This window comes from Cucurbita maxima, unplaced genomic scaffold, assembly GCF_002738345.1.
Source record: "Cucurbita maxima cultivar Rimu unplaced genomic scaffold, Cmax_1.0 Cma_Scf00004, whole genome shotgun sequence".
In the NCBI taxonomy this organism is placed as follows: Eukaryota; Viridiplantae; Streptophyta; class Magnoliopsida; order Cucurbitales; family Cucurbitaceae; genus Cucurbita; species Cucurbita maxima.
Genome location: NW_019272020.1, coordinates 4,910,253 through 4,937,101, shown reverse-complemented (window position 1 = coordinate 4,937,101; position 26,849 = coordinate 4,910,253). Strand labels below are relative to the sequence as shown.

The window sequence follows — 26,849 nt, the reverse complement described above, 5'->3', positions numbered from 1 at the left end:
CTGAAGTTCACAGCACATGATCTTTCATTCTAAATCCAACAAGTCGCAAAACTAGAATTCTATCACAAAGCAATTGCTAGTAAATATCTCAGAAAGGTATAACCATAATAAAGAAAGGAGTAGTGTTGCCGCTACCAGTTTGATGTTCTAGACATCGATCATCTCGGTTGTGTAAGTTCAACCATGGCAGCGTTGTAGCACAGAGGAAGGGGAAAGCAAAATCATTGAATTGGCGTAGAAATTACTAAATGTACAGCCTAAATTATGAAGTCGAATCCACGTTTCCGTTTGTATTCGCTGCGGAACTGGAAGTAACATCTCTAGCCTCGGGTGCAGGTGCAGGTGCAGGACCTAAGCCCAGCAATAAAGGAGTTTCTTTCTTTTCAGTTTTAGGACTTGTATCAGCCGGAGGCCTTTCCGACCAAGCTCTCAGAGGAGGTTCAAAATGCTTACTAGCAACATCAGGAGGTGGTTCATCCTCCCCAGGAAGAACAAGAAGGCCCTTTTCACGGAGAGATGATGGTTCTTTGTAGCAGGTATTCCAGAGTGAATCAACAAGCTGCCTTTCTTCCCTAGCTGCCGCAAGATCTTCAGGTGACAGTAAACTGATTCCCTTTATCCGCTCCTCAAGAAGCTGTTTTAACTTGTCATCATCTTCACCTAATCCTCCACCATTCTCACCTGTCTTATCCTTGGCAAGTTCAAGGAGACCACGAAGAGCAGCCTCCCGTACATCAGCATCATCACTGGATGCAAGGTGTAGCATAATGCGAGGAAATCCAAGCTCATTCACGATGTGGCAATCTGAAGCATTTTCAAGCAGCAGGTAATGGATCAAGTAAAGGGCTTTCCTGAAAAAATGTTCCCTCAATGAGTAGTTGTATAACAAGAAGCAGACTCGATCAATTAAAAAAGCTATCCCCGAACAAAGGGAATTACACGATTTGCAATTCAAACCATTTATTCCTACAGCCGCTAAAACCCCCCATGAGGAAATTGGATTTTCTCAAAGTTGTGAGGGCAAGATGGTTGAAGGTGATCTGTCACGATTAAACATACTTACCTTTGAAATCTCACACTCTCGGAGCCAAGAGCATCTCTCAGGCCTGCATAACCATTTGCAAGTCGGAATGCAGTAATACCAGGTTTGTTGTGTCGAATCAAAGCTGCAGAGAAAGCAGCCAAAGGGGGGAAAAACAAAACGGAAGCCAATGTCAGCAACCTATACGAAAGCCTCCAGGCCTAAACAGAGATACAAATTGAACACTTCTTCACAAAAAGGAATCTATGTACTTACAGGATATAGCACCAAGAGCTTTGGTCCGAGCAGTGACATCGGGGTCGGAAGCAAAGTTTAATAGGAGCGACTCTAAACCATTCAATTCCATCACCAGTTGTTGACTTCGTGGATTATTTTGAACAATAGTGGTCACGACTTCTGCAGCTTTGGCTCGAATATTTGCATGGGAATTCTTAAGAAATCCAAGAAGCGGATGCAATCCACCGATAGAGTGGAGGTCTGTCAGCGCAATATAATTAATGTGAAGAGGATGAGAAATAATTTTACTCGAAGAAGTGATACCATAAACTCAATAGTGATATTTTTATTCTGGAAGAAAGTTCATCAATGACCATTCCACAATTCATAAACCCTTGCTAAGAAAGTAACAGCTCGAAACCCATTCAAAGTCATTTCTAATTTTCCTTCGTAAAAGAACCCCAAGAAATGCTACATTAGTTTTATGGGAGACAGTATGCCAGAAACTACACCAACTTCTCCCTTCCCTTATTGCATGATATACAAAACTAGGTGCCTAACCTAATAGCAATCAACCTTCTCAATTCAAGGGCAATGAAAATCCCTATCCGTCGCAAAAACGTGTAGAAACTACAAGGGCCATGGTCAATTAAGGGCAAATTGTAGATTCTAACAAGTGATTTTTCCCTTAAACAAATGAAAGCATATCAAGCTTCCTCGTTGGTATCATAGAAACCATCCCCATCTGCCCAACAATTATTTTGTTAATGCAATAAAGAAAGTACTTTACCATTAGCCATGTCAATCGACTCAACGTGCTCTTGTAGCTCATCAAGCATATCTGCAAGGAACAGAAAAATGGAACGAAATAATTTAGGAAATATCCTTGAAGAGGAAACAGAACCCCTGCCCGGGTAGACGGGGGTGAAGGAGAGTTCTGAAAATGAAAGTACCTTCAATATCTTCTGGATTAACACCTTGAGCTTCCAAGACTTGCTCAGGAGTCTGCATCACTTGGGTTATCTCTTTCATGCGCTTGATAACATCAACACTCTGGGATTGCATTGCTTCCATAAACCATCTCCGATCCTCCTCACTGAAAAAAAGACGTAATTCAATACCATCTTTTAAGAAATTACGCAGAAAACATATCGCCCAAAACAGATAAACCTAACCACGGCGACAGAACATAATCTGAAACCAAGGTTCACACCTTCAAAATTAGCAACAACTGTAGAATGCACGAACATAGTAACACAATTCTGGATATCGATTGCTATGCTAAAAAAATACAAGAATACGACTTAAATGTGATCGCATGAATCAATTCCATTACTGAAATGGTAGGTTTAAGCAAATAATGTTTTCTTCCAGCTAAATAATTCTTATTGCTGTTCGCAACTCAAACAACTTTTAAATTAACATCCACTACATAGACAGAATGCAAAAGCTCTCTAACAGCTTCTACAGCAAGAATCCGGCAAAGCCAACAATAACAGACACAAAGGCGAGTAGCAGATCTTAGTTCTTGATTAATCGACAAGTCAAGAGAGAGAGAGAACCTCAAATTACGATTAGGGCGAGTTCCGTCGGAGTGAGCGAGACTCCATTTGAGCAACCCATCCCAGTTGGGACCGTCTTTCGCCATAGCCGTCTAGCAATCGAAGGAATCCCTAAATACTCGAGTTAATAGAAGATGGATTAATCTGCAGTGAAGTACAAAATTCAGGGATGGTAAGAATGAAGGTGCGAAGACGGCAAGTCGATCTTATATAAAAGAAACGCGGCAAGCTGATGATTCGGGAACCCTCTTCATCCTTCGGTTCAGGAATTACATCTGTATTGGATCAATTCATGACTTTTCTCCTTCCTATATTTTCGAAACTTCCATTAATATTCTTAATTTTTCAAAAATGTCTCAAAATATTGTATCGTTAATTTTAGACATAGTTAATATTTTAAAACATTTTAATAATATTTTTAAAATATCTTAAATTTTTAAAATTTTTATTAATATCCATCCATTTTAAAAAACAAAATTAAAAATAAATATCAATTGAATCTATATATATATATGGTCAAATAAAATAATTAATTTTCGCTAACTACTTTAAAAGGTTATCAATTCATTATCTAATCATACAAATATGTCCTTAAAACGATAATATTAGTAGAGAAATTTATTTATTCTTTTAGCTTTAAAAAAGATAATAATAGTTTAATAATTGAGGAGTGTCTCATCAAAATTAATAATTATAGTTTACCATATTTATTACTAAATATTCTTAACACCCCACCGCAAGCTAAGCTAAGCGTCGGATTTAAACGAACGTGAAGCTTGAATCTGAAAAATTCAAAGAGGTTGAGAAACACTTTTTATGAATATGCTAACAACCCGGTTCTTGGCCATCAAAAATTTGCAGAGGGATCGCCGCTCAGCGGCGATACTGCCTTGGCTTCGGCGAGAATATGTCTAACCCATGAAAAGGGATTGTCGCTTAGCGACGATGCTGCCTTGGCTCTGGTGAGAATATTTCTAACCCCAAGAAGTAGAAGGGGAAACCTAGAGCAAGGGACAAAGACAATGTTGAAACCGGAAGAGTCGCCACATTGGGCGAAGGAGCCAATTTTGGCGAGAAGGGCAGTCGGAAGAGTCGCCTCATCAGGCGAAGAAGCCAATTTTGGCAGGAAGGGTTGCGGCAACTTGGTTGGCGAATAGGCCAGTGCGGCACCCAGATTCCGAAGGTAAATCTCTGCAAAAGGTTGATAGGTTTAGGTTAGGGTTTATGTGAAGGATGAAGGTTGATTGGGAAGAAAATGAGAGAGACTATATTGGCCAAGGGGAAAACCGATTGGGTTGGAAAAGGTGAGGTTCTATGTACAGAGTATGACGAAAGGTGATTTGGAGGTCAATAGGGTGGAGCCGAAGAGTAATCAATCGGCTCCGACTACGGCAGCCATGAAGACTGCCCCTGCAGCGTCAAAACCAGCAGGGGTGGTGGAGAAGAAGATTAGAGGATTCAAAAGTCATTGAAAAGAAAGGATCGGGGTTGTTAAACCGAGAGGGCTCTGATACCATGTGAATGTTTGATTAATCCACCACACCTAAATGGTGTGAAAGTTATCTTATTTATAATCAAATAAATTACAAGGATATGGAAATAAAAATAAATGGAAAGATACCTATGATAATAAGGCAAATATTAGATATTTGCTTTATAATAAAATATCAAATATAATATATATGGTAAACTATAATTTATTACTAAATATTCTTAACACTCATCAAAATTAATAATTAACTTTATAAATTATTGTTGAATATGATTATTTATTCTTCAAATTTAATATTATAATTAACTTTATGATTATTTATTCTTCAAATTTAATATTATAATTAACTTTGGTTGAAGTATGATATTTATTCTTCAAATTTAATATTTTGTATGGTTTCAACTTTAAATATTGATCGATCCTCTGAAAAGTTAAATTCAATTAAGAAATTAAAAAAAAATTGAGAAAGGAGGAAAAAATGAATAGGGAGAGTGTGTACAGTCCACGTGCCCATCAGAAGAAGGCAGGAAACTGCGTGCCAGTCGCACATTCGACGACAGCCAAGAAGAAGGTTGTATGATGATAAGACGACGTCGTCGCACAGCATCGAGACAAGCATTGGGAGGAATCATGTGCATTCTGCTTCCTCGGCCTCAGCTAGGTGCCATCGGAAGGATTAAACAAGAAACATAAAAACAGAGATAGATAAATACGACGCATAAACAAATACTAAAATTAAAATATTATTCTCAAACTCCTCGAATCCTACCTCTCCTCCCACTCCCCCACTTTCCTTTTATTTATCGACGCCATCCAAACCAGATGCCTCTGGTTCTTGCCTTCCTCCCATTTCCATCTCTCTTTCTTCTCCGACGATGGACCAAAAGAACCACCCCCGCCATCATCCATCTCACGGTGGCACTCACAGGTACGTCCTACATCTTTCTCAACCTTTCTCTCTGCTTTGGCCGCCATGGCTGTCTGTGAACCAAGCTGATGCAAAACATATTGAAAGGAAACACAGATCTTGAAGCTTCTGCCTTTATTGGCAGTTTCTTAATGGGTTGAGTTCTGGGTTTGTTTGTTTATTAGAAGTTTCACTCTCTCTTCTCTGTTTTCTGCATGTTGATTGTGTTTTGATGGGGAGCTTTGATCTTTTAGGGGGAAAATTGGCTTCCTATGCATAATCTAACTTATAATCATGGTTTTCTAGTGGCCTGGCCTGGCTGATAATCATGGTTTCAGTGCCTTTTTTGGGTAGGGATTTGATGCCTTGTCTATCTCTTAGAAATTTAGATATTTTAATGATTGGATATTTGGGATTTTATTTTCTTCTATTTATAGTTTTTGATCCTTACAAAAGCCCTGATCAGATTTAAAAAAACGACAAAATCATTATCTAAGGGTTTCTTCAATTTCCAAGATAGAGAACAAACATAGAACTTTAGATCAGCGCTAAAATACTATGCAATGAAACTTGTCATTATTGTAATTAAACCGACCTCAATTGGACGTACTAAGAAAAATTCAAATTCTTGCAGCTTCTCTGGGTTTCAACCATGGGATACTGAAAGCTTTGATGTAAAGAAGAAAAGAAAACTACTGTTTGAGCAACTAAGTTTACCCACACCTAAGCTACCATGTTGGGGTCCAAGTTCAAGTTCGATTAGCTTTCCCTATGGAGAAGATAGCTTCAAGTTCAACAAAAAACGCCCAAAAGAAGAAGGAGAAAGCAGCCTTACAAAAATGGCATCCACAGAAGAGGTTCGAATACAGGGTGAGAAAGATGGTATCAAAGATAAGTTGGACCTAAACTATGGCCATGAGGAAGATCTATTGGAATTTGGAAGCCATGGAAATTCCAGCATTTATGAGCAATGTTGCAGTGACAGTACTCAAAATTTGCTCCTCCCCACAGACTCCAATCATGACTTTTTTGTTTTGTCATCTGGGAGATGGAGCATAGACCCAGGTATTGAAATTCTCAGTTCATCTTTGCATGTTATATAACGATTTAAATGAAGTAAGTGACAAAGTTCAACGATGGAATTAAGATTTAACCAGAGATCAAAACGGTTCAAGAGATGACACCAGGGATCATAGGATTTCTTTTTTTTTTTTTTTTTCGTTTCTTTTTTCACAAAATTTGTGATGTTGGGTGAGTTTTATATTTTTTTCCATACACAAATTAGATCTGAATCATTCAAATATGCAGAGGCAGAGTCCAAGATTATGTCACCAGCCATTGATCAAGAGTTTGAGCAATACTTTTCTGGGGTTTTGCCATCCCTGGATCCCTGATGATTAACATCTTGAATCTCTATATCCACTTTCAATGAATTTGAAGTGTGCGTGTGCGTTAGCTTGTTCTTTAAGATGAAAGAATTTCAGCAAGTGTAATACAATTCAATTCAAGTGATGTGTGCAAATGAGATTCTACAGAACTGGTTTATGCAATCCAATTATTTGGTCTAACAGTTCCAAACTAATTCTCATTCACAACACATATATTGAAGTTTTGCCTACAAGAAATCAAGTACTAAATCTATACCCTATGAAGAACAATAAACCGCCAAATTTCACGGACGGATGATCCAAAATGACGGAAGAAATAAACGAATCGATCCAACAGATAAAATTTCAAATATGTTGTAAATTTGACGAATCGAATACCGTGATGCATCTAAACACAAGCTTCCCATCGTGATGAAGGCGGCATGGAAAACAAAGCATCGAGATCGGGAGTGTGGAAATAACCGCTCGTCGGTGGAGGCTGCTTCCGGCCAGTGACTGCTTTCTTCTTCGGCGGTGGCGGGCATTTGGATGCCGCCGGAATTCTAAAAGTGCAGTTCCTCGGCGTCAGACATTTGTCCTTTCGCTTACCCCAAAAGTTTCAATTTAAAATTTCAGGGTTTAAATATTCTCATTATAAAATTATAAATAAATAAATACTTTAATAACCCTAAGGACAAGAAATATATCCTTAAATTATAGTGATACAATTATAAGCCTGGTTTATTTTTTATAATGTCTCAACAAATTGTCTTTTTTCTATTAAAAAAAAAACAAAAATGTTAAATTACAAGTTTACCCTCTAAATTTTCAAGTTTACATTTAAAAATGCCTTATAATTTTTTATTTTGTATTTAATAATAGAGTTACTATATTTAAAATTTTCTAGAATTAATATAATAATATAAATTTTTATATTTTTCACAATTAAGTCTACAAGTCTTAATAAATATGGAATAGGTTGAGATAATATATTATATAAAATTAGAAGTTTAAATTCTCTTCAAATTCCGACCGCCACCCGTGGCATACATGTGGAGCCCATGCACCTGACGCACCGACATCTCGATCCGCTAAATTATGGGCCTCTCAGTTATATACCCGTGGACTTTCGGCCCAAATTCATAGAAGCCCAATAAGGCTTTAAAGGGTACACTTTGTATTCCATATCTTGCCCATGTAAAAATAGAATTAAAAGTACGATTACCGGTCATTATCCTAAAAACTACACTAATTTCAAATTATATGAACCAAAATTTGAATATATATACAATTATTACTTTTGTTATTATGATTATTTTGAGTTATAATAATACGTTTGAACACACTCCTTTCCATCGGCTGATTTAGTATTCTCGAGAGCAAAAGATAGATCACTCGTCATTCTAGATTTGAAATTTTTTTTAACTCAAATAATAACAAAAACAACGATAAATTGTCATATTTGTGATAATTGAAAGTGACCCGAGTAATTATAACATGTCGTCCGTCTTTCTATGGCTCTCCCTTTCAAATTTTATTTTTAAAAAAAAACCAAATTCATATGGAACAACTAAATTTATATTTTGTCCTTCTTCCCAGTTTTATTTTTCAACACAAAAAAAAAAAAAAAAAAGAATGGTTGACATGGACGAGGGGATCACGCTTCTTCTTTTTGTTTGGATCTAGAAGGATCCGACACGAGTCATGGTCAGGTGTCGGATCCAAAGCAGGACGGGGACAACTCGGAGCCGCTCCATCCTTCCCGCACGAGATCCTCGAGTAAAATGTGGGGCCCCTCTACACGTGTCTCGCAGATACCTTTGACTTTTTGACACTGAAACCCAAACCTTGTTGCTTTGGGGGTACCGTGGCTAAGGTTCGAAACCTGACAATTGGTCAAACCGCCGGTCCGGTTTGTATGTCGTGTGTACAAAGTCAAAGCCACAAACAGACAAACCTTCGCTCACTTTAAAGTAAACCAATCAGACAGACACCCATGGTGGGGTTACGTTATGCAACTGCGCTGTAGTTGACAACCCTCAATTTTTTCTTTTTCATCTTTTATATTTACACAGTAAAAAATAATAATAATAATCACTCATAAATTTCAACTTTACCGTCAGCTTCACAATTTTAAAACGTATATGTGAGTAAGAGTTTTTCACACTCGTATAAATAATGTTTCATTCTCTTAAGATCTACTCTTTTAGAGGCCTACATCTTTATTAACATATCACCCGATATGTAATAGTTCAAGCTTATTGATATTAAATATGTCTATTTTTAGTCTGTTACATATCGTTGTCAATCACGCGATTTTAAAATGTATTTGTTAGGAAGAGATTTCCACATTCTTATAAAAAATATTTTGCTTAAACATGCTATATAAGTCTTTGGCAGTTTATTATTACCTTATATTTCAATAAAACATTTTAAATTTACATTTGTTTGAAGAAATTAATTAATAAAATATATTTTTGTGTGGGTTTAATGGTCATTAATTAAATTACTAATTAACTTGGTCAGATTTCAAATTTGGATAGAAATAGATTCATAAATTTGACCTTTTATTATTATTTTTTTTATGATTTAATTTTGTATTTAATAACATTTTAAGAAATTCATAGCTTCATAATATCCAAAAATAAAAGATGTTATTTGACCTTAAAAATTTTAGAAACTAGAATATGAAATTAAAAATTTTATGAAGTTATTATACACATTTTAATGTTGGATGATCTATATATAATGCAAAATTAATATTTTAAAGACTACATTTTATATTATTTGATGGATAATTTGATGAAAGTTGTTTTAATAAAAGGTTAACAAAAATAAAACATGTTTTTAATTAATAGAATTACTTTCCATATAATTTAGTCAAATAAATTTGTTATTTAAAGTAATATTTTAAAAGAAGGTAACATATCTAAACATTTGTAATAAAAGTAGATTTTTTTAAAGCAGCCACACACATTGACAATTTAGTTGTGGTTTAAGCTGATATTAATAATAAAATTATGTTGGAAATGTGAAACAATATATCTCATATATTTAGTGACAAAATTGAAAAAATAATTGTGGTATTGTAAGAAAAAATATTTTTATAAAATTTACCTCGATTATTATTATTATTATTTTTTGTTCAGTCTCGATAGCTCTATCGGTACATAATTAAATTTTAGATATAGTTTTACCTTTAATATTTTATTTAGTAAATTAAACGTAGATAGTAATAGTAAAATTTGACATGAAAAAAAAAAGAATAGAGTCGTAAATGAGGCCATATTCTATTTCTTTATTCAAATAATTACAAAAAATCTTGAATTGTGTGATAATAGATTTGGATGATGTCAAATTAATAAATAAATAAATAAATAAAAAGGAAAATATAATACATTTAATATATTAATTTGAATGGATCATTTTAGCATTGCTACGAAAACTTTGTGTATTTGTAATATTATATGTTTCCGTTATATAAAATAAATTAATTAAACTCTTTAATTAATTAATTTTGACTCATTATCTATAGATTAATTGCATGAGTATTACAAACAAACGAATTATTTCCATTATTTAAATTTCTAGCGAAGGTTGAAAATACAAAAATAAATAATTGTTGGTTGAATTATAAAAATAAGGAGTAAAAATAAATAGTTATTTCCCGAAAATATTACAGTATTATACAATAAAGACGAGTGTATGAGGTAAGTTGTAGGGTTTGCCATATGGGGGCATTTTTGTAAAAAAGTAGAATTTACTGCCCTTTATGTGATTATTTTCAATCCACATGTGGTAGCTAATTTTATGCTATTTACAATATTGTTGATTTGATTTTTCTATTTTATAGAAAAACTCTCATAAATAATAGAGGTAGATGTCCATCAATGAGAAGGCTAATAAGGAATTTAAATCTTATAAATCCAACATAAAATTCAAAGATTAAACAATATATTATATATATATATATATATATATATATAATTTGATTTATTAATTAATATATTTTGGTTAGTGGTTGACTCTTTGCATTAGTTGAAGACGGGGAGGGGTTCAAGGGTCAGGTAGGGTTTGGTCCACTTTAATTCATCCATCACATCAAAAAACAAAATAACCAGACAATACAAACAAGCTCAAAATAAATTATTTATTTTTTCTATGGTTCCTATGCCTTCTCCCCATTAAATGCACACATTAATTTTATTATAACCTAAGGTCGCATATGCATAAAAACAAATAAAAGTGGAGAAGGTCAACTGTGACTAGACCTAAACTTGTTTTTTAAATTTTTTTTGTATAAGGGTAGAATTGTCATTTCATATATACATAATTTTATTTTATATAAGAGCATATTTTCAAATTTTTGAAAAGTTTCTCGATTTTTAATTTATAAAATTAGTAGAAAGACAAAATAAAAAAAAAAAAATTGAAAAGTCAAATGTACAAAATAATTTAATATTATTTTTTAGAAGGAAAAAAAAAGAATTTAATCAGAGTGAAATTTCTATATAAAATAAAAAAGTCAAATTGAAGATGCCAATGACGGACGTAAAAGCCTCTCCGCATATCCTGAATTCCCATCTACTCCACTTTATCCTCTCTTTTTCTTCTTCCAAATTTCAATCTCTGTGTTCATCTTCATGGAGTCGCTGGCTGCCATTCCCTGGTCGGATATTTACAACACCATCTCCGATGACCATCTACTCAGCCTCACTGACCTTCTCCACCACGACAACGACACAGCTGCCTCTCCGCTCTTCCTCGTCCCCCAAGCCGCCGATAGCGATCGAGCGACCATGCTCCCTGTCCCTGGTAGTACGGCCTACTTCGGACCGACAATTGGGGCTGTGGAGAATGCGCTCTCCATTACCCCTAGATCAAGAAACCTGCAGTCAAGCACGCACATTCCTCGTACTACTGCTGGGTAAGTGATATTCAAATGCAGGAGCAGGAGTGTCTGTTTTTAATGGGATTCAGATGAATTTAATTCGAGGGGTTTTGTTTTAATGGCAGGTCTTCTATCCGGGAGAGAGTGACGGTGAATAATGTTGAACATAAATATAGCATCAGAATCAAGAGCTGTGATGGAAATTCTTTGGCTGATGATGGATATAAGTGGCGCAAGTATGGTCAGAAGTCCATCAAGAACAGCCCCAATCCTAGGTAATTTTTCTCACTTGTTTCTCGTCTTTGGATGAATTACCTGATATTCCATATTAATTAGAGACGTAAACCAAATATTTTTTTTTTTTGTAAATTGTTCGACCCGTTTTGAAAATGGTGAAACTGACATATATATATATATATATATATATAACAGACCAAAACCAATATCTGCTTGCTTGCTGATTGAGCTGATATCATCTGTAACATTTAAATTCTTAAAATATTAAGGACAATTTTGACCCTCAAATTACGTCACTTTTCTTCCTTCAAAGTTCAATAGAAAATGCTTTTTATGTATTTATTTATTTAAGAATGATAGTCAAATGGGAGTGGACAAGATGAAGAAACGTGTCATAAATAAAAATGAATAAACAATTTTGGGTCGTAAGAATAATATAATGTTTTTCTACATAACACACCCACTTTAATCAATGATGCAACTAAATCAATGTCATTAACTTCCCAAACCACTCTCTTATCTACCATTATTTTGCTTTAATTAACCACAAAATTACCCTTCTTAATCCATTAATTACTACAAATTAAGAAACTAAGCCTCTTTTGCTGGTGACCTTTATGAAACAACCCCTCTTAAGTTTTTAATTAATTAATTCCCTTTGTTTTTTGTAGGAGCTATTATAGGTGCTCCAATCCAAGATGCAGTGCGAAGAAGCAAGTAGAAAGGTCCATGGAAGATCCAGACACGTTCGTCATTACCTACGAGGGCCTCCACCTCCACTTTGCTTACCCATTCTTCCTAATGGGCCAAGGCCCACAAGACCAATCTCCAACCAAGAAGCCCAAGATGTTCGGCCCAGAGATGGAAGCCCACAAAAGGCCAGCTTTCATTACTCCAGGCCCATTACCACCAGACAACCCAAAAGAAACAACTGGGCCACAAGGCTTGCTCGAGGATGTGGTCCCATGGATGATCCGAAATCCATCAACCAATCACAACACTCTTTCAAATTCGTCCTTCTCTTCATCCTACCGTTCGCCTCCAATGTCTCCTCCATCGCCGTCCACGTGTCCTACCTTCGCACCTTCCTACTTTTCACATTTTTGGGAAATATAAAAGATTTATATATATGATATAAATATATAATTATAATAATATAAATTTGTATTCAACGGGTTATTGAAAGCCATTGAAACGTACTCATCTTTTTCCTTTTTCTTTTATAATTTAGTTGTCTTTAATCTTTAATTATATTTATAAAATACCTAAATTATTTTTCTAAATAATTATTGGATCAAATTCGGTTGGGTCAGCAATGATATTTCAACAAAAGTTAACGAAAACAAAGTATGAGATCTCAGATCAACTCTCAGTCATTTATTTTTTTAAGGGTTAGAATATTTATTTAATGTTTGTAATAGTTTAAAGATTTGAAGAATAATATATATTGTTCAATCGAGTTGGTTGATATTTATTTGATTTGACCTTGCAAAGCTACCAATAATTGTTGAAAATAATGACGTGGGTATAAATATTTGATTTTATAGCCTTATGATGGAGAAGTATAACAAAATTGGAGGTGTATTAATATAATTGGAGGTATATAAAAATTGATATCTCTAACATATAATACATAACTTATAAAAGTTGATGTATAAAAATATATATATATATATATATATATAAAACATTATTGCCATTTATTTAATTTCATTAAAATTATTTATATAATTAATTTTTATAAAAAATAATTGAACTCATAATTCTCGCTGTTTTCCGTGCTCTTCTTCCGGGAAGAGCTTTATATGTCGTAACCAGAGGCACCCAGAGAAATCCAGTCTATGTTAGCGTTCTCAGTTTCGATCCATGGCTATGCTAACACGTGTCCCATTAGTCTACACCAACCCGAAGGCTACACTTTTTCCACCACCACTGGCATTTCATCAATGTCATAAATGTTGTTTCGTACCCAATTCTAGTTCAATCCCATCTTTATCACTTCACATCGTTGCCTCTTCCATTTCCCCGACCTTCCATAAGGGTTTCAGAAGGCGCCGATTCGGTGCTCTTTCGGTGGTTGCAATGGCGGATTCTGGTCTCAGCACCGTCCTCGTCACCGGAGCTGGTGGCAGAACTGGTAGTTTTCTCTTTGGTTCTGTTTTGCTTGCTTGTGTTATATAGTTGATTTAGCGTGTTCTTGGATGCTGAGATAATTTTAGGGAAATTTAAGACAGAATGAGTAGTGGGGTTTCGATTTTTTCTTCTGGGTATGGAATTTTGTATTCTCAGGATTTGGTTTTTGATTTATAAATTGGTGCCTCTGACTTAATCCCTCTGCACATGGGAGTCTGGGACGTTCGATATTAATATTTAACCATCTCATATTACAGGATAACGATGCTGCTAGGGCAATCGGCCTCTATTTATATATCGGTATCTTTTTCTTATCTGGGCAGCTTTTTGTAGAATATCTAATTGGTTTGCCTGTCCCCAAACATTGGACTTAGAAATTGGTTCCAAACATGATATATATGGATGGTGGGAGTTCTCAAGTTTCGCCATAGTACTTTTGATGGATGATGTTGCTAAGCTTTCTATTCCGTAGGGTCGATACATCCTTCACAGATAGGACTTTCAAGCCCTTGATATCCTCTAATTCTGATAGAATTTACTGTACTTAAAATAGTGAAGATGAGAGAAAGACTTTGGATAATCCTCCTTCTCTGTATGGGGTCGTTTGTTTGGTGAGTATCCGAAGTGTCCCAATACTTCTGTATTCAACATTGTGAGATCTCACGTCGGTTGGAGAGGGGAACAAAGCATTATTTATAAGAGTGTGAAAACTTTTCCCTAGCAGACGCGTTTTAAAAACCTTGAGGGGAAGTTCGTAAGAAAAATCCAAAGAAGACAATATTTGCTAACGGTGGGCTTGGGCTGTTACAAATGGTATCAGAGCTAGACACTGGGCGATGTGCCTGTGAGGATGCTGGGGCTCAAAGGGGGTGAACTATGAGATCCCACGTCGGTTGGAGAGAGAAACGAGTGTTAGCAAGAACGCTGGGCTTCGAATGGGGTGGATTGTGAGATCCCACGTCAGTTAAAGAGGGGAATGAAGAATTCTTTATAAGGGTATAGAAACCAAAAACCTTAAGAGGAAATCGATTAGAGAGGGGAACGAAGAATTCTTTATAAGGGTGTAGAAACCTTTCTCTAGCCGATGCATATTAAAAACCTTGAGGGGAAGCTTGGAAGGAAAAAAATAGCTGTGGGTGTGGGTTTGGGCTGTAAACCACATAATCTTAAGAGATCCTCATACACAAAGTCTGCAAAACAAACATAGTTGTACTGAATATTCCGGGACATTCTTATAAATTGTTTTTCAGAACAAACATTGAAATGCCATCCATAATTCCATTCAGGTTCCAGTTATGTAGCTTTTCAAAAAGAACAAACGGGTGGACAAATTCTTAACGTGGATTTATTGGACCTTTTTGGCAGGTCAACTAGTTTACAAGAAATTGAAGGAGAGGTCAGATCAGTACATTGCAAGAGGTTTGGTCAGAACTGAAGAGAGCAAGCAGAGTATCGGTGCAGCGGATGATTTGTTCGTTGGCGACATAAGGGTTGCAGATAGCCTTGGTCCTGCAATTCAAGGCATTGATGCACTCATCATTCTTACCAGTGCCGTGCCGAAAATGAAGCCGGGGTTTGATCCTACCAAAGGTGGCAGGCCTGAGTTTTACTTCGAAGATGGAGCATATCCTGAACAGGTAGGTACCTGAACTTTCCTTTTCTTGATTACATATCTTTTTATGTATTTCACTCTCTGATGGAAGTTTGCCATTAGGTTGACTGGATTGGGCAGAAGAATCAGATTGATGCTGGTGAGTGATGAAATTGCTCCGTTCTTCTTGTGCTTCTGTTTTCACAAGCTTAAAATGCTATAATGATTCAAAACAGCCAAGGCTGCGGGAGTTAAACAAATTGTTTTGGTCGGCTCTATGGGTGGAACTAATATCAACCATCCCTTGAACAGTTTGGGTAATGGGAACATATTGGTTAGTATCTCTTCACAATTTTGTTTGAAACTGAGCTCGTCCTTCTCCCAAAAATGAGTATCAAAATCTGTTTATTACACAATAGGTTTGGAAAAGGAAGGCTGAGCAGTATTTAGCTGATTCCGGTGTTCCATATACCATTATAAGGTACGTCGTTGATTGCATTTCATATTCATCTTCATCCCGAAGAGTTCTGTGTCTTCGCTCAAATCATAAACACTTGAGATTCTCATAAACTGCTTTGTTTAGTCTTCACATTTAGTTGGAAATATTGTTAAAATTACTGGACTAAGCATGATGAAAGCGTTTATGTGAGATCCCACATCGGTTGAAGCGGGGAGCGAAACATTCCTTATGAGGGTGTAAAAACCTCTCTTAGCAGACACGTTTTAAAACTTTGAGAGGAAACTCAGAAGGGAAAGCCCAAAAAGGACAACATTTGCTAGTAATGGGCTTGGACGGTTACAAATGGTATAGAGTCAGTCATCGAGCAGTGTGCTAGTGAGGACGCTAGGTCCCAAGAAGGGAGGATTGTGAGATCCCACATCAGTTCCCATTACCGGCCGGTGTGTCAGTGAGGATTCTAGGTCTCCAAGGGTGTGGACTGTGAGATCTTATATCGGTTGGTGTCAGTGAGGACAACAAGCCCCCAAGGGGGTAAATTGTGAGATCCCACATCGGTTGGAGGAAGGAACGAAACATTTCTTATAAGAGTGTAGAAACCTCTCCCTAGTAGTCTGCATTTTAAAACTTTGAGGGAAAGCCTAAAAGGAAAGGCCCAAAGAGGATAATATCCGTTAGTGGTGGGCTTGGCTGTTACAATTTATTAGAACTAGAAGATGTTGAAATTCTTTATTATGTCCCATACATTCTGATCGGGAATGATTTGATGAATGGCTTACAAATTTATCTAGTTTCATGGATGTCAACATATTGTTTCCTCATCAATCTAAGCTTTCTTTCCTTATAAGTCCGTAGTTAGTCCCTACAAGTAAATGCCTTCAACCTGTGAATTTACCGAATCGGAGTACACGTTCTCAGGGCTGGAGGTCTGCAGGACAAGGATGGCGGGATCCGAGAGCTGTTAGTCGGGAAGGACGATGAACTTCTTCAAACAGAGACGAGAACCATTGCCAGGGCGGACGTTGCAGAAGTCTGCCTTCAGGTACTTGTCTATACAAACCATCTTATGGCTAATAAGGAATGAACATCAAGAACTTAGTGAACATTTAAGGACAGTGGATCATCTTTTCTTTCCTGTTTAGCATTTAATCCCCAGGTGTGAACTCATCATGAACAGGCACTGCAATTTGAGGAGGCCAAATTCAAGGCCTTTGATCTAGCCTCAAAGCCTGAGGGAGTAGGCACGCCAACCAAGGATTTCAAGGCCTTGTTCTCTCAAGTGACTACGAGTTTCTGATTGGGTACAGTTTGTGACATCCCTGTTTCTTGGTGAAGCATTGTTGTCCTGAAATCCTTCTGCTGCTAATGGGCCCTTAGAATGATGTAATGTATGGCTTAGCCTGAACTTAATCCTATGTTAAGCCTATTAGAGATTTTATAATACATTAAATGTAAGAGATGGACGTTCCCTTCTAAAAAGATTAAAATTGCAACACTTATCTAAGTTTGAGACGTGTTATAATTTAACAAATTAATCATTATAATTAATTCGGTTAATGTAGACAACACCCTTGTTAGTGTTTATAATTATTATTAGCTTGATTTATTTAAAATAAGCCCAAAATTACTTGAATAAAACTATTAATTAAAAAAAAAAAATCAACCATAGTAGCTATAAAAGTTATTATGTAATTCTTTATCAATAGTCGGAGATAAATAAGTTTTATTTGACAAAATTGATGATTTAAATCGAATAATTTGTTAAAGTTTAAGCCTCGATTAAAATAATTATTAGTTTATGATTTTAATTAAATTTAAAAGTTTTTTTTTATAAAAAAGAAAAAAAGAAAAAAAAGAATAAGATAAACGTTTGGTATGTGAAATTCGAACCAACAGATTTCATCGAATAGTAAACCAAAAGCACCATTCCTATCGCGCGGCTTTATCATCAGCTGCGTAACTCGCTCTTCTTCTTCTTCATCTTCTTCTTCTTCTTCTTCTTCACATTTTTCGCTCTCACCTTCTATCCCCATCTCTTGGTGAGGGAAGAAACCAAATCGATGTCAACTCCAGGCCGATGCCGAACAGCTAGAAATCCTTGTTCTTCAATTTTGTGAACTACTTGAGCGTCGATTCTCTCTTTCTGCAAACGATTATGGCATTTCGAGCTGTTAACAGTTGCTCAGTCTTCTGCTCTGCTTCGTCCCCGCCTCTCTCTGCCTTCCGATGCTGCCACTTCAATCCCAGGAATCTTCAGTTTCGATGGAGCTCGAAATTAAACTGTAGGTCTCCTGTATTATGGCATAAACACCGAGTTTCTAGGAGTGGTGGAGGTCGATTCTACTCCTTGTACAGTATTGTTGAAAGCGTTGTCGAAGAGCTCGAATTTCTGCGCCGGCGAAAGAAAGTTTCTGCTACCGCTAAGTACGTTTTTTTTATTTCAATTGTTGTATTTTCCTTTTGGCTCTTGTGCTGTGCCAGATAATTTCTAGTTGTTTGTGCATTCAGTTTTTTTCTTTGAACGTACATTCTCCATTTCTTCTCTTATAATTTCTAGTATTTCTGCTACTGCTAAGTACTGTTTTATTAAAGCTTGTACAATCATTTGGAAGTTGAGCACCCCCATTTTCCAATATTGAGCAATAAAAGGTTTATGTATTCAGAATGGGAATGGTGGGCATGAGCAGTGATGATGGCACTGAAGATAAGCTTATGAACCGAACATTGGAAAAGGGGCTGCTGCTTGAGTTCAAGAAGGACTCGGAGAGAGTATTACTGGCAGTTGCTCAGAGACCTGATGGGAAAAAAAACTGGATGGTGTTCGATCAGGTTCTAGTAAAAACAACTAGCGCACCATTTTGAATAGGCTACTAGGTTGATTCATGGCTTCTTGTGTTTTTTTTTTAATAAAAAAAAGCTGAAGCAAAGCATTCGGTTCATAACTCTAATTTTCTCTTGGTCCACCACTTTTTCTTTGATAGAATGGTGTCACTTCATCTATTAAGCCACAACAAGTTACATACATTGTTCCAGGTGTTCAAAATTTCGAGCAGACAGAAATTGCAGGCTTCATTAAAAAAGCTGAGGATAACTTGGTTTGTTCTTTGCCTGAAAACAAGATCCTATATCATGTGATTGGTGGTGATTCTCAGTCTGATTTGAGCCAATAATTATGAGTGCAGGACCCGTCACTGCTGGAGTTTGCATGGCTTGAGCTTCTTGAACAAAACAAGGCAGTGACTACCGAAGAATTAGCTGAGGTTATGAAATTTTCTGGGTATCCTAGAGCATATGGCAATCGTTCTATCACTGACTATAGCTCCTTCTACAGATGATATTTGGGAGTACAGAACCTCTTGATAGCTACTGTGCACATCTGTTGTTATCAAGAGATGAATTATACTTCACTGTTCTGCAGACAAAAGGTTCGCGATCTTTTTATGGTCCAAGACCTACTGACCAAGTACGCGTTATATTTTAATTCAAAACATTCTTTTATTTAAAGATTATCTAACCGAGCTACTAGATTTTTATGGGGGGCTTTTGTTAGATATCACGGATCACAATTCTTTTGACTACACCTTCGAGGCTCACAATTCTTTATTCGATATTTGAGGATTCTCTTGTCATGGCTAAGTTTAAGGGCATGAATCTGATGCCATGTTAAAAATCACAGATCTCCATAATGGTATGATATTGTCCACTTTGAGCATAAGCTCTCATGACTTTACTTTGGGCTTCCCCAAAAGGCCTCATACCGATGGAGATAGTATTCCTCACTTATAAACTCATGATCTTATTAGTCAACGTGGGACTCACTCCCAATAATAATCCTCTAACAGCTTTCTGGAATGTACTTGTTCCAAGAATGATTGGAAATTAATATGTGCTGCTTTAAAAATATAATTGTAATGGATAATATTTGGTAGAAAGTATTTACAGCTTTCTTGAGTTTTTTCTAAGTTTATGTGGTACCAAATTATCAATTCTGAATAATTAAAGATCAACAATTCCAAGGCCATGTCTAAAGAGATGCTTTCTATTGTAAAATTTATAATTTTTCTTCCTCTCTTTCCATTTTGCGTGTTGGCAAGACTTTTCCATAGTTCGTCCTGTCCCTTCTGTAGATGTGATATTGCGTAGCTCATCAAAACAAGATAAGATGTGTTAGAAGGTGATGAAGGCCATATTCTATTCATGTGTTAAAAGGTGATATATGATCCCAGATAAGTGGACAGCTCCTTCGATTTCCAGAAAATTTCCCTTGGTTTTGCCACTGTTGTAACCCATGAGGCTGTGCTTGCAACTCAGGATATTGATTACATTGGGTCAAACGAACCTAAAACCACCAAAACCCAAAACAATGGGCAGACCCCTAAAATTGAAGGTCTCTTGGTGTACTTCTGCATGTGTCCTAATGTTCTCATTCCTCGTTGGTATTCTGTGCTTTTGCACTATCTTGGTGTTACTCTCTGCTTGTAAAGCTCTATCACATTATTGTTTACCATTACCTAACCTCATCTATGTTCTTGACATGATGGTGGCGCAGTAGAACAGATCCATAATGAGATAATAATGCCCGAAGTCCAATCCCTGTGTAGTTTCATCCCTCATAGCAGAGCCATCAGTCAATGCGCTTAATTAGAATTTTATGATAGTTCAACTATTTTTGTACTCTTTTTTTTACCCCTAGTTTGATTGAAGCTTTTTATTGGTGATAAATAGGTTCTTAGTTGCATTAATGAATCCTCTTCATCCTTTTTTGCATCTCACTCTTTTTCTCATCTGTCTTACATTAAATAATCTGTCACATGACAAATATTTGTGCTGATGACATTGTCTATCACATCATCCGTTAATGATTCAGTGTCTTTTTAGTCTAAAATATTTTCTAATTCTTTGTTTGAAAGCCAGGTTGAAGAACTTCAGCGTAAAAAGCTTGCAAAGGAGGCGGCTGAGAAAGAACTACAAGAGTTTGTAGAATTATTGAAATCTGCTAAGGCAATGCCTTCGAAATCCAAACCACCTAAATCATCCTGGGCAGCTGAAGAGAAAACCAGACACAAGATTGAGTCACTTGAATCTTATGCTATTGATGCTTGCAAGGATGATGAACAGAGGAAAACAGCTGGGATGGTAACTCTTTAATGTGATTTGCTTGATGACTGAAAAGTACATTTTTATCATCCATCGCCCTTACTATGTTTGATAATCTCTTCTTTAGATTCTCAAGGCTATGGGACTGGTGAGAACAACATCAGCAGCAGTAAATCTTCTCATAGATATAGGGTATTTCCCTCGGCATGTTAATCTTGATCTTCAGAAGTTCAACATTCGAACATATCATTCAGATGAGATTATAGCAGCTGCAGAATCACTTTTACTGGGGGCATCTGATCCCGATGAGGTAGCGTCAAGTTCCATCACTGATTTTGTTATGTGTGAGAACAACAATATAATAAGACGTTATGCATGCATATTATCATTTGAGATTCTCCCTTGCTTCCCTGCCTGTTACATTATAGATCCTTGTAAATTTGTCAACAGTTATTTCCATCCAGGACTTGTAAAATCTTCATTAGTAGTTCATGATTTACTGCTACTCTATATTTCATATGTTGCCTCTGACGTGTGCTATATGCCTCTTTGTTTAGGTTGACAGGAAGAATCTCACACATCTTAAGGTTTATGCCATTGATGTTGATGAAGCGGATGAGGTGATAATTTTAAAATTAAACATTATATCCAATTCAAACTGTTGTTTCCCTTTCTTTCATAATTCAATTATAATTTATTTTGTATTTTTCATTTAGTTAGTCTATTCACTCTGAATATGTGATGATTTTGAATTTCTATTTTTGTATAATTCTTTCATGCAATTTTGAGAGATTTCCATCTCACGTTCTTATCATCCAATATTTTAGCTTGATGATGCATTGAGTGCAACAAGATTGCCAGATGGTCGAATTAAAATATGGATTCATGTTGCTGATCCAGCTAGATTTGTTCAACCAGGGAGCATAGTAGACAGGTAATCCTTAAAGCTTAAACTTCTTGTGGTATTTCGCACCATGCTGACTTTCTTTTTGTTTATCATTCGTAGGGAGGCCATGGAAAGAGGAACTTCTATATTTCTTCCTACAGCCACATACCCTATGTTTCCGGAGAAACTAGCAATGGATGGAATGAGTTTAAAACAGGGAGAAATTTGCAATGCAGTTACTGTATCTGTTGTCCTTCATTCTGATGGAAGGTATGACATTCATTAAGATATCTTTACTAAGGAAGCAAACATGGGAACGCTAACACTCTATGAATTAATAGCATTGCAGAATACTCTGTGGAAAACTCAATCATCAAACCAACTTACATGCTGACATATGAAAGTGCGTCGGAGCTGCTTAGTTTGAATTTGGAAGAGGAGGCTGAACTTAAAGTTCTATCTGAGGCTGCAACTTTGCGATTAGCATGGCGAAGGCAACAGGTGGCTTACAGTATTGACTAGAATGTTGGTTGTTTATTAATCAAGCTCTGTTAAAAACTGTTTAATTAGAATCACTTTCGGAATTCTTATAGACAAGTTTGATGGGATCTTATTCCTATAAGATCTCCTTGCATTAATTTTTTATGTAAGTTATTATCTGCCCTCCATGTTCTGGCGTCATATTATAAAATTTTCAGGGTGCAATCGACATGCCTTCTTTGGAGACACGGATCAAGGTAGCAAATCCAGAAGACCTGGATCCTGAAATCAATCTCTACGTAGAAAACCAAGCTAACCCTGCCATGCGACTTGTTTCAGAGATGATGATCCTATGTGGAGAAGTTATAGCCACTTTTGGTTCTCGCAATAACATTCCGTTACCCTACAGAGGACAACCTCAAACAAATATTGATGTATCTGCATTTGCACATCTTCCAGAAGGACCTGTTAGGAGCTCTGCAATAGTTAGAACAATGCGTGCTGCTGAAATTGACTTCAGTAAGCCTATACGCCATGGGATTTTGGGAATTTCTGGTTATGTCCAATTTACATCTCCCATCCGTAGGTATTTGGACCTCGTTGCACATTATCAGGTATTTCTTCTAATTTCCTGTGTCCTGTGGATTTTTATTTTTTAATCAAACTTGCACTACCCATTTGTCATGGACAATTTAGGATCTCTTACATCCTTTCTTGAGAAAAGATGAGAACATTATTATGTTGTTCATATTGTAATATGGTAATATATATGTATGTATGTCTGTATATTAATGGATTCGTGATAGGCCATTCTGTTGTCTGAAACACCTTTACTGCTCATATTAAATGGTTTTCTGGTTCTCTCTCCCCTTCTGCTATCTTAGAGGAACTATTTCTTGAAGCTTGCGGCTTTAGTAGTGTCATCATTTTTGAAGTATCAGTTTTGAGTTTACTTGCTCATTACCTCAGGAGTTTTAGTTTTAAATTGCCGATTCACCATCATTGCAACCATACTCGTAACATCATCTTGTTATTGTGTATGATTTTGGTTGCATAACTAATAGTCGTTCATTTCAAGACTTTGTAGATCGAGTTTTTATTCTTTTAACTTAGTTTTACTCTTATATTTATTTGTAGGTTAAGGCATTCCTTAGAGGCGACTCTCCTCCGTATTCCCATGGTCAATTGGAAGGGATAGCATCTACTGTAAATATAAATACTAAATTGGCAAAGAGACTCTCAAGCCTCAGTCATCGTTATTGGGTATTAGAGTACTTGAGACGGCAACCAAAAGAAAACAGATATCGAGCGTTGATTCTTAGGTTCATTAAAGATCGAATTGCAGCCCTGCTGTTGGTTGAGGTGAGGATTGATTGATAAAAGCTTTCAGACTGATGCAATCCTCATTCTGACTTGGGCTTAAAGAAGAAAAAAGGAAACTCTCTTTTCTCCACGTTTGAATTTGATTTGATCCTCATCTGATTTATTTTCTGTTTCCACTGGTTGTTCGCCTCTTCACATTGTGCTGATTATCGTCGATTGCCAATAACCTCTCCTGGTTGGTGGGTTCGGCCCATGAAACCAAAAGATAAACTGCCCCACTTGATGCTTTACAAACATATGACAATATCAAATGCATGCAGAAATGACTTTCTTTTTCCCCAATCATCAGTTTCACTGTTAGATCCATTGCTCAAGCGAAATAGAACTATATATAGTTTTGTCGGTGCAAATAGTCTCTCTAAGTATGAGTATCATTACATTTTGTGTCTTATGCATTCGGAATTTGTAGGTGGGGCTTCAAGCATCTGCATGGGTTTCTCTTGGAGCAGAAATTGGAGATGAAGTACAAGTTCGAGTGGTGGATGCCCATCCACGTGATGATGTTCTTTCTCTGAAGGAGATCATTCAGTAGATATATGAGGTTCTCTTAAGTCAAATGTTTTATGACAAGGTGTCACTCCCTGAACTTTCACGGTTAGTACTCTTCTCCAAATCTGATGCCACTTTTCCTGGAAAAATGAATTAACTCAATTGCAATTTTTGTTCTTCTTTCTGTTTTTAAAAAACCAATTGTTTACTAAAAATATTTTTTTCCAAAGTAGCCCTTGTAAAAAACTTATCCAAATTTTAACACAAACTAGTGAAAACTATTTGTTTTGTTTCTAATATTTGACTAAAACATTGTTATTGAAAAGTATTCTTTTTAAAAACATAAGCTAAAAACAAAAAATTTATGGACTAAGCTAGATTCAAATCCGATTACTTTTTCTGGATTTTCTTATCCATGCACAATGAATTACTGTTTAAAATTACTTAAAAGAGCTCGACTTATGATGAAATAAACCAGACATCTCTCGACTACGTTTGCTGCAGGGTTGATACCACGATAATTCACCATGTTCATTTCATGAATCTCAATCATATGTCCAGCTATATTGTGGAAATTCTGGTCGTTTTAGAAGGTATGAGTTACTTGAAGCCTTCTATACCATGGGGCTATTAGCCGTGCTGCCATTTTTGTATCTTCTAGTTTGTTACACAGTGATTGTTGCTACTAGATCAAGTACGATCACCTTGGTCTTGAGCTAGAGCATTAATCTGTTGAGTAGGAGGTAAATGAATTACATTTGTTGGAGGAAACTGGAAACATATGGAGCTTTTCGATAGTTCATCACTTTATATTTGATACAAAATGAAAGGAACTTTCAAGCTAATAAAAAGATTGTGGATCCCTACTTCTGGAAATCAATTGAAATATGGAAAACAAGATGACAGTCGAAGGTGGCAACATTTTCCAAATGGTTGGTACTGCTGATTCAATACTTTCTCGTGATCTCATTCGAAGGTACAAGTGTGGGAATGGTTCATCTTGTCTTCATCTGCTTTAGTATGCAACTTTAAATGTCATGATGGGTGTCATAGTTTGATTATAGAATACCTCTATTTGAAGCCCAGCTCTTCCGTCAAATGGTTGAATTATACAAAATAGTCACAAATGTAGGTTTTCTATTATGTTCTTTAGAATTTAAAAAGTTTCATTTTCTCTTCAACTTTCATATTTGTTTTAAGAATATATTTATTTAGTTTTTCTTTCTCATTTAAATAAAATGAAAATTGACATTTTAACAATCTATTATGTTTTTCTTTCTATTATGTTTTAATAAATTGTCTATCACATTGTAACAATCTTGAATTTCTTTTTGCATTAAATGATAGAGAATAAAAATATAAAGTTGGGCAGTGAAGATTTTCTTGACTGTCACGAGACCCATTTGGTTGACAGTTGATAGAGATAAACAGAGTAAGCAATTGAATCGGGTTTCACATGAAACCAGAGCCTGCAAGTAAAAAGGGACAGAGGGTCTGAGCTTTGTAAGTGATCCGACATGACCCATGTGTTATGTTTATGCAAATTTCTTTTTTCTTTTTCTTTTTTTATTTGTTAGAGTATCCTAATCATGTTGGACTTATTTGACTCATTTTTATACATAATCGATCGGGAGATAAGGTAGTTATTACTAAGATGATTTCAAGCTAGTCGATGTACTTGTTTCACTCAACTTACATTTGAACCTTTCATTAGGTGCATTAACCTGACCTCAAACAATATCAGGATTGTGTCTCTCGATTGACAATATATAAAAATGAGGTCAAAGACCTATAACTTTAAAGAATTAGTTGAGAAATCACATGAAATGATGGGAAGGGGAATGAAATTTTTTACTGAATTAGTAAGAAAATTAATGATCTTTGGCAAAGAGGGACTCACAAATTTCTCGTATTCTTAGTTAAAATTTAAGAATAATTCTACGGTTTTTCCTAATGGTTGGATAATTTTTTTGGATTTATCAAAGTCTACTAATTGTTTTTCCTAATAGGTGACCATAAATGTAACAAAAAATACCTTAGAATTTGAGAATAAAATAAGGTAAGTTTGTCCAATAAGACAAATTAATACAAAATCGAAACTATCATCCATGTGCTTTAATCTTATATTTAGGAAAGTTAATTAAATGTCACAAAATTCAATAAGCATTCCTAAGAATGTTTATTTATAAATCGCCAAACCCCAAAATATAAAAAAAATGTCAAATACTTAAAAGCCATCAAATAAGGGAAATTGGAGTTATGGCCAATGAGTCAAATACTTGAAAATTACAAACGCGTGGCATGTACGTTCGTCGCAATTATTTTTATTTTTTTTATGTTTATATCTCTTGTTTTCTCGTATTTGGTTAGTTAAAACGTTAAACTCTTTTATGAAATAGACATGATTTTTTTATCACGTTCGAAACAATTTTTACTCTCGATTTAAAAATGTTATATAAGTTTTATTCAAAACGTTTCATGTAAATTGACACTAAACTTAAATAAATGTCGCAAATACTCTCGATTTACTTTTTTTTTTTTCATAAATTCGTTAGTTTTAATAAAATAAAATCTTATACAAAAATTAGTTTGACAAATGTATAAATTGAATTATTGAAT

General features: G+C 35.6%; 5 protein-coding genes across 7 annotated transcripts; 4 read left to right on the top strand and 1 right to left on the bottom strand.

The window, feature by feature from the left end:
- Positions 1-6: 6 nt before the first annotated feature.
- Positions 7-4,933, bottom strand: LOC111478256 (hsp70 nucleotide exchange factor fes1-like). Its single transcript, XM_023122435.1, has 7 exons — positions 4,812-4,933; positions 2,821-2,964; positions 2,212-2,354; positions 2,049-2,099; positions 1,298-1,519; positions 1,064-1,166; positions 7-851 (listed from the first exon to the last, which is right to left on the bottom strand). The coding sequence occupies exons 2-7, from the start codon at positions 2,904-2,906 to the stop codon at positions 263-265; spliced, it is 1,194 nt and encodes a 397-aa protein (XP_022978203.1). The 5' UTR covers positions 2,907-2,964; positions 4,812-4,933; the 3' UTR covers positions 7-262.
- Positions 4,934-4,948: 15 nt separating this feature from the next.
- LOC111478324 (protein FAR-RED-ELONGATED HYPOCOTYL 1-LIKE-like) lies at positions 4,949-6,801 on the top strand. Its single transcript, XM_023122528.1, has 3 exons — positions 4,949-5,240; positions 5,854-6,284; positions 6,528-6,801. Exons 1-3 carry the CDS (start codon positions 5,188-5,190, stop codon positions 6,611-6,613), a joined length of 570 nt encoding a protein of 189 aa, XP_022978296.1. The 5' UTR covers positions 4,949-5,187; the 3' UTR covers positions 6,614-6,801.
- A 4,344-nt stretch (positions 6,802-11,145) lies between these two features.
- LOC111477693 (probable WRKY transcription factor 49) lies at positions 11,146-12,830 on the top strand. Its single transcript, XM_023121575.1, has 3 exons — positions 11,146-11,513; positions 11,603-11,752; positions 12,386-12,830. The coding sequence occupies exons 1-3, from the start codon at positions 11,230-11,232 to the stop codon at positions 12,828-12,830; spliced, it is 879 nt and encodes a 292-aa protein (XP_022977343.1). The 5' UTR covers positions 11,146-11,229.
- A 665-nt stretch (positions 12,831-13,495) lies between these two features.
- On the top strand, positions 13,496-17,390 carry LOC111478270 (uncharacterized protein At5g02240-like). 2 transcript variants are annotated; one of them, XM_023122455.1, is made up of 8 exons: positions 13,496-13,851; positions 15,213-15,484; positions 15,562-15,598; positions 15,675-15,772; positions 15,858-15,919; positions 16,814-16,937; positions 17,073-17,207; positions 17,294-17,390. In XM_023122455.1, exons 1-7 carry the CDS (start codon positions 13,581-13,583, stop codon positions 17,190-17,192), a joined length of 984 nt encoding a protein of 327 aa, XP_022978223.1. In that variant the 5' UTR covers positions 13,496-13,580; the 3' UTR covers positions 17,193-17,207; positions 17,294-17,390. The 2 variants fall into 2 exon arrangements, with proteins under 2 accessions (XP_022978223.1, XP_022978222.1); XM_023122454.1 differs by having other exon boundaries at positions 17,073-17,390.
- Positions 17,391-18,004: 614 nt separating this feature from the next.
- On the top strand, positions 18,005-25,797 carry LOC111478177 (ribonuclease II, chloroplastic/mitochondrial-like). Of its 2 annotated transcripts, XM_023122327.1 has the most exons (16): positions 18,005-18,319; positions 18,559-18,724; positions 18,877-18,990; positions 19,078-19,155; positions 19,227-19,358; positions 20,810-21,031; positions 21,120-21,302; positions 21,550-21,612; positions 21,820-21,926; positions 21,999-22,148; positions 22,220-22,379; positions 22,577-22,972; positions 23,496-23,720; positions 24,151-24,335; positions 24,735-24,823; positions 25,578-25,797. In XM_023122327.1, the coding sequence occupies exons 1-14, from the start codon at positions 18,051-18,053 to the stop codon at positions 24,271-24,273; spliced, it is 2,388 nt and encodes a 795-aa protein (XP_022978095.1). In that variant the 5' UTR covers positions 18,005-18,050; the 3' UTR covers positions 24,274-24,335; positions 24,735-24,823; positions 25,578-25,797. The 2 variants fall into 2 exon arrangements, with proteins under 2 accessions (XP_022978095.1, XP_022978094.1); XM_023122326.1 differs by lacking the exon at positions 25,578-25,797 and having other exon boundaries at positions 24,735-25,411.
- Positions 25,798-26,849: the final 1,052 nt, after the last annotated feature.